Source organism: Vipera ursinii, assembly GCF_947247035.1.
Source record: "Vipera ursinii genome assembly, chromosome: 5".
NCBI classification, from domain to species: Eukaryota; Metazoa; Chordata; class Lepidosauria; order Squamata; family Viperidae; genus Vipera; species Vipera ursinii.
In genome coordinates, this window is record NC_139518.1 from 47,950,143 (window position 1) to 47,957,837 (window position 7,695).

The 7,695-nt window shown below is 36.3% G+C and overlaps 1 protein-coding gene across 1 annotated transcript; it reads right to left on the minus strand.

Annotated features, from left to right (window-relative positions):
- Positions 1-1,209: 1,209 nt before the first annotated feature.
- CALHM2 (calcium homeostasis modulator family member 2) lies at positions 1,210-3,143 on the minus strand (the record flags this gene model as incomplete). Its single annotated transcript, XM_083364734.1, has 2 exons — positions 1,210-1,631; positions 2,601-3,143. The coding sequence occupies 2 exons, from the start codon at positions 3,141-3,143 to the stop codon at positions 1,215-1,217; spliced, it is 960 nt and encodes a 319-aa protein (XP_083220860.1). The 3' UTR covers positions 1,210-1,214.
- Between the last annotated feature and the right edge of the window lie 4,552 nt (positions 3,144-7,695).

The window sequence follows — 7,695 nt, forward strand, 5'->3', positions numbered from 1 at the left end:
ATGGAGACTGATAGACTCCCTAAATTATGCCTACTAACTAGAGCAAATAAAACTACAATCACAAATCTCCTGGATCACCAAACTAACAAATTTTCTAAGAAGCTGTGGCCTTCCTGTTTCTTGCGTAACAGGAAAACAATCTAAAAAAAGAGTTGCCCAAAGAATTAAGGATATAGAAGCACAAACTGACATAGCTATCCTTAGTAAGGTGGGTAACTTGAAATGGCTGAGTAAATACAAATGTACTTTTCAAGTGGACAGTTATTTGAAGTTACAACTCCCAAAACATCTTAGGGAGATATTTACGAGAGCGAGATTCGAACAGCTTGACACAATGGTCAGATATGGGAGATTTCATGCTATACCGTACAATGAGCGTCTCTGCATTTGCGGAGCGGCAGAGGTAGAGGACCTGGCTCACATCCTATTTGATTGTTGTCTGTATAAGAGGGTGAGAGACAGGTATCTTGGTCTATATACCAAACGAATGACCCATTGGGATCCCCATATCAAAATAACTTATGTCCGGTCATAACTTGAAAATAACATTTAACGTAGCACAGTATTTAAACAAAATGATCCAGTTAAGATCTGCATATGTGGGACTGATTGGGGTAGATTGCAAGGGTGACTCCGAAATATAATGTTATCATATTTTATCTATATCTTAAATTTGTATTTTATTACTATTTTATCTTAAATTGTATTTTATTTTAATTCCATTTTAAATTGTATTTTATCAAATTCCATTTTGGATTGCTTTTATCAAGTTTTGGTGACGGTTTGTTGCTGGAACTTTGCACTTTGGTATGGCCCAAGGGCTAATCAATAAAGTTGTTGTTGTTGAGTAGATGCAGGTAGTCCTTGACATATGGCCACAATTGAGCCCAACATTTCTGTTGCTAAGTGAGAGAGTTATTAAGTGAGTTTTGTCCCATTTTACAACCTTTCTTGCCACAATTATTAAGTTAGTAACATGGTTGTTAAGGGAGTCTGGCTTCCTCATTGACTTTGTTTGTCAGAATATCGCAAAAAATGATCATATGACCCTGGGACATTGCAACCATCATAAAGTGTCTGAATTTTGATCATATGACCACGGGGAGGCTAGAACAGTCATAAGTGTGAAAAACGGTCATAAATCACTTTTTTCAGTGCCGTTGTAAATTTGAACAGTCACTAAACAAATAATTGTAAATTGAGGACTACCTGTATTAGGTAGCTAGAAAGGCTGTTTCCTGGCTATCAGGATTAGAGCTGTTTCCCATTACATTTTTGGCCCACTTATGGAGGCGGCTATAGAGAGGGTAGCCATTATTCTCTCGATAGATGTAGACTCCAGTGATGGCATCCCACTGTGACCTGGGCTGAATATTTTGCACATTATATGCTTGGATCAGTTCCTGTTCCTCTTTATCTAAATGTACAAAGCCAAAGAAGTTTTTGACGACATTGGCAGCCACAACCTTGGAATGTACCTCAGCTGTCCGTTGGAACAGCCTAGCTTCACTAGAGCGGTATTGGTTCCAGTAGGCCTCTTGGCGGTAGCTGAGTGGTGAGCAGCAATGCTTTAGGCACTTGGTGATGAACACAAGAACTGCAACCACACCAATGAGCATCCATCCAAAGAGCTGAAGGGAAAGAGAAAATATAGGCAGAACACGGCTTGGCTTGGTTTGATTTTTGATGTTAAGAAAAGGCTACCTTTATTTCTTTGAAGTAAAAATTGGACTCTAAAATATAATTGAAACTCTGATACAGCCAGGTTCAGTTACATTTGTAAGTGGATAATAGTAAAACCATTAATTGTAGTAGAACTTCATTTTTTTCCATCTTGAGAATTTTTATGGATTAAATTTCTGGAAACAATCAGTTTTGTTTGAGTGGACTTCCATGCAACCAACTGATTCCACAGTTTCCTGCGCACTCTCACACTTGCTTTGGAGGCTACTAAGATTTAGGAGATATTCTTACAAACGACATTAAAAACATTTACTGAAATAAAGATGTTCAGATAAATAACTATATTTGTATGGCAATGAAGAATAGGATCTACCAAACGATCCTGCTTAAGCAGGATTTTGCAAGGGATATGCTACTGAGGATTTTTATTGTTATGCTTTGGTTTTTATTGTGGGCTGGGCAAACAGACAGTTTTTGTTACTTCTTGCATTTTGATGACTTGTTTCTAGCATGCTATGTTCTTAATCTGAATTGGTGAGTATTGGAGTTCATGTTTGGATTTTGCTTTCTGATTATTTATACTACAGTCATACATCGGTACTCAACTGCTTCAAAACTTGTCATATTTAGTATTCTGCTTTTTGAAGCAGAAATCTTGTCCCACTGTTCATCTTTCTCCCAGCAGTCGACATGCAAGGAAGAAGTTGCTGATATCAGCTGCCTCATGACTCCCTATTTCTTCTGGCAGAAATAGCAGGTTATGTGGTAAGTCATGTGGTTTTCTCGGTCTTCGTCGGTTTTAATATTCGGCATGTCTTCTAGAATGAATTACCAATGAAGACCGAGGTACCACTGTATATGGATAATATACGTATATTATATATTTGTAAATTTAATATTTTGTATGAATACATTACCTGTGACTCGTATCTTAATCGTCTTATAACTTCATCCTTAAAACGCGTCATGTTGGCTGGCTGATCATCACAAGGAAACCTGGCTAGGATATCTGGTCCGTAGCCAGGTGGAAAATAATCCAGGGAAGTGGGATCTATGAATTCACTTAAGGCACAGACATAGGCTTCTCCACGAAGCAGTGAGATCACAGACCATGTGACCGGAGCCACTGCAGCTCTTCCCATGACAGATCCAAAGATCAAGAAGTTGGCCGCTGCAGAAAGGTTCTTGGTTCCTCGCTTGTGACACTCAGCCACTAAGTTCCAAGTGTGGTTGTTCCAGATTATACCAATAACAAACAAGGCCAGAGCAGGCACTCCTATGGCAGCCAGACCGTAGATGTAATTCCGAGTTGGGGAACAGGGACAATGGAAGGCAACCACCGAGAACAGTTCCTGGCTTCCAACGGTACCCAGAGCCACCAAACCGTTGAAAATCATCACATCTTTACTTTTAAAGAAGAGTGAAAGAAAGCGGAAATTTTCAGCAATAAGAGCAGCCATTTTATTTTGGTTCAATTGGAGCTTTTGGTATTTTGATGCAGTGAAGAGATGTCTACAGAAATAATAATCGTTGGTCTTTTCACCTCTTCATTTACTGTAAAAATAGAACCATCACTAACAATTGTGCATTTAAAAGTATACGCTTGTCGAAGATCACTAGGCATTCACATATATTTTAACTATATATCTTTTAATAAGTAAACTAAACAGCTTATGAACCTTGTGTTATAAAATAATGCATCCAGTTTACAATTCCTGCAGGTAATATCTTTCAGCACAGTTCTCACATGTTAAATATCCTAAAAACAGCTAAAATTTAAGGAAAAAAACCTTGTAAATATTAATTATATAAGAATTTATGCAACTTCAATATACAATATGACTCTAAATGGTTATACATTTTATCACATGATATAGCCCCACTAAAAAGTATTTCCCATTCATACATGGAGAATGTGTAAAATAATAATAATAATAATATAATATAATATAATATAATATAATATAATATAATATAATATAATATAATATAATATAATATAATATAATATAATATAATATAATAGATGCAACTTTCATCTGCTTTTCCCTTTCCTCCTGCTATCTCTCAGCTGGCTGCTGGTCTAACCTCAGTTTCCATCTTATAAAAGAACAGACAGGTGTGCCTTAACTTTCCCATGAATTTGCTGCTATTTATTTAATGATCCTGGAATTATCTGAATTTTCAATGAAGAAATACCATTTTTGTGGGTTGAAGAAGCAGTGCTTTTAATCCTGGATTCTGACTGATCTGCTATATGAGGCTGAGACTCATTTTTTCATGACCCTACAACTATGATATCAGCATTAAATTTTAGCGTGAATTTGCTGTATTAGTGTGAATAATCTGGGCTGCATTTATAACATTTGATGAATTACAGGAAGTAAATAGTTACTGTCTGACTTAAGTTGAATCAAGGGGAGTAACAAGAACAACTTGAACTTATCACCTTTAGTAACATGGCTCAATGGTTAATGTCTATAGTCAATGTTTTTTTTCTTTTTTATAATGTCTATAGGATATCACTAAATGTCCTTTATGGACAGCATGAGTAATGAAGTATTTTTATGGCACAAAAAAGTCAAGGAATCATATCTAATGACTTCTATATATAACAGAACATTTATTCCTTCCATTTCAGATCTTAAAATTGCAAACTGGTGAAAAGTAACTGCTTAGAATGGGCCATTTATTTATATCTTAGCTCAGGGAAAATACCCCTTCCTTCCTTCCTTCCTTCCTTCCTTCCTTCCTTCCTTCCTTCCTTCCTTCGCACTGATGGAACTTTTGATGCGGAAGATTAGAGTTGGTATATTAATTTTTTAACCAAGTGAAATTGATTTTCAATACTTTCTCCTCTACTCCAAGTGACAGGAAGAATGGTAGCACGACCATGGTGGTGGTGTTTTGTTTTTTTTTACTCTCGGATGTAACAGATAGGAAGGTATCAAGTACAAGGAGGAGTCAATAGAGAGGAGTTTATGCAAAAAAGAAAGAAAGAAGAGAGAAAGAAAGAAAGAGAAAGAAAGAAAGAAAGAAAGAAAGAAAGAAAGAAAGAAAGAAAGAAAGAAAGAAAGAAAGAAAGAAATCAATAGAAATCACAAGCCCTCAAAGATGGACCCAAGGGGGGGGGGAAGAAAGAAATGGATGTTTTCTTTCGCTCTGCAGAGGGAAAGTGTAAGAAGCAGGGTAGCCTTCAATGGAAGTCACAGTAAGTGTAGTGTGGACAGAATACCAGGCCATCCCCAATGCTAATGTGGAGAAAAAGAATGAATTCCAGAAAGAGGTTTCCTGAGCTGACTTCATTTAAATCGAGCAGCTTAAGACTGCCTGAAGAAAAGCTCTTGGTTATTAAAGGGCTTTGTGTGTCTCAGCAAGTCCCCCAAACTGGTAGGGCAGCTAGACGTTAAGTATGATGAATTTAAATTGGTCAAAGGGCCCAATAAATTCTCCTTGTCACCAGTGATCAGTAACTGTTCCAGCAGGTTGGCTGTCTTTCCATATACATCTTTCTTCTCCCAACATCTGTCCTCTTTCCTAGAAAATGCCAACCGGGTTTGTGAATGAAAAAGGCAGACTCAGAGGAAAGAAAGGAGATTTTTGGAGCTCTGAAAAAATGTTCTTGGGGAACAATGACTCTGAGATGTTTGTTGGAGAGATAGTTTCAGTGGTTTTAATTTTAAAAAAAATTAAGTTTCATTTTAAAATAAAATACAAAAAAACCAAAGGTTAGAAAACTAAGAGAAAGAGAAAACGCAAAGAAAGGGGAGGGGAAAGTGATGACTTCCAGTTCTTTTCAGTGTAGTAAACTACACATACAGTTAAGTTGTATGACCAACATGCCCCTTTGAAAAATGATATGCTACAAAATGACAAGTATTTTCCAAAGGAAATCATCCTAGAGAACAGAGATGCCTGTATAAATATTGATAAATATGACTGTTCCGTTGTTATTGTGTTCTTCAATATGGGAGGGTGTTGTTTTTTTTTTAGCTCTGGCTATGATTACTGAATCTTGAATAATTAGATGTAATCCTTCAACTCAAACTGGATTTTAAGTATGTTTAATATAAATGTTTCTATTGTATAGTTTTATTTCTTATCCCAAATTTGTAAAACTGTTCTAGGTATTCCTCTTTTCTGCTCCCTAATTTTTAGCTAGTTTGTTTTAGGGTTATGTTATACAAAAGCACTGCAAGATACTGAATTACATGTTCTTATATTCATTTGGTTTATATATTTTCAGCAACATATTCCTAACTATTTGCTTGCTGTTATCTACAGGATATAAGACTTGCTAGAGTTTCTACCCTTCCCTTCTCCATTGGCAAGCTTTCTGCTTTTTTCAAGAGACTCTTTTTTTTTTTGCTTTTTTTTAGCATGTTATTTTTAACTGTTTTAGAGCAAGTCCCTGCCTTTTCTAGCTGGATTCTATTACATTGTTTTATTTTGAAACAACTACATATAGTACACTGGAAGGAATTTAGCCCATAAAATATTATCTTTCTTCTGGAGGCAGCAAGGAAATTAAATTAATTTTAAAACACCATTTTCCCATTTTAGACTTGTGTGTATTGGAAAGAATTATGCTCACTGTCTCCAAGCGCCTAACTAAAATTGTGACTTGCATCAGTTCAGGAGTGCCTGCTTAGCATTAGCTGAAATTGCCAGAAGAAAAGTTTGATACATACATGGTTTCTTTGGACCCTGGGAAGTCTTCCACACACCACTGCAAATCCATGATCAGAAAGCTCAGTAAAAGCCATCCTGGAGTAGTGCTTACTTTCAAAAGATATACTATTTACAAGGCTTGCTTCTCCATTTAAATATTTTAGTGAATCATCGTAAGTGATTAAACATGTAAATATGTATATTTCAGACACACCAAAGTGCACTCTTGCTAAAGAGAAGGAACAATTAAGTAATATATAAGTTGTAAACCAAAGATAAAACAAGAACATTTAAGATTCTTACCTATCTATAGAACGAAAAGCTGCTTTATTTTTATTACAAATGTAATGGAGCAGAATCAAACTCGCCTCAAAATAAACCTTCAGTCTGATCAGGTGTGAATGCTGGCAGGCTTAGCTAGGACAGATGATTTAGTATGAATGAAAAGGATGTGTATAGTATATTGAGGCATTATGGTGAAGCAATGCAGAAGCTGCCATTAGCAAAGAATTATCCGCTTTAGCTATGCAATTTATGGTGATAAAGGGTTTGGTTTCCCAGCTCATCCTATTACTAGCACCTGGAGCATCTTTTCTGCATGAATTATGAGTCCAGTGTATTAAACCTGCAAGAGTATGCTGACTAGGAATTATGGAGATTCAAGTCTTAGGAGATCTGGAGGGGATTGGGAAGGATGGTTAGCTCAAGTTCCGGACAGCCAGATAAACCTGGAATATATCCAGCCCAAACTTTACATTTTCTTTTTCTGAGCAGCAGCCCTGATGGAGCAGGAAATAGTAAATGATCAGGCTTCTTTCAGATGTGGGTAGCTGATATTGCTCCACTGAATTCGTTATCATTGGTTGAAATTGTTCCACCAGTGTTAGCTAGATAACATCTTCATCTATTATCTAACCGTTAATGGCTGTAATCTATTTACCATAATGGCTGTAATCTATTTACTTGTTTATGTACCTGCAATCCTTGTACTTGAAATTCAGGGTACACACTCATAATAATTTATATCTACAGATTAATATATATGCCTGAGTCACATTCTCTTGAGGCTCAAGGGCTGAACCCAGATCAGTTCACCTTTAGGCAATAGTTTCAACTTTTGTTGCCATAAATCTCCAATAAATGTGAAAGTTGTAGGTTGGGGGAGTGAAAAAAGTAGATTCATTGTCCCTGTCTCCACCCACCCATTTGCTCTGTAATCTTCACATCTATATTTGTTCTTTGTTCATTGTAGTGGAATCACTATAATAATTAGTAATGTCATGTAGGATATAAATGCCAAGAAAGCACATGCCAGGCATCTCACGTGTCATCCTAGTGCAA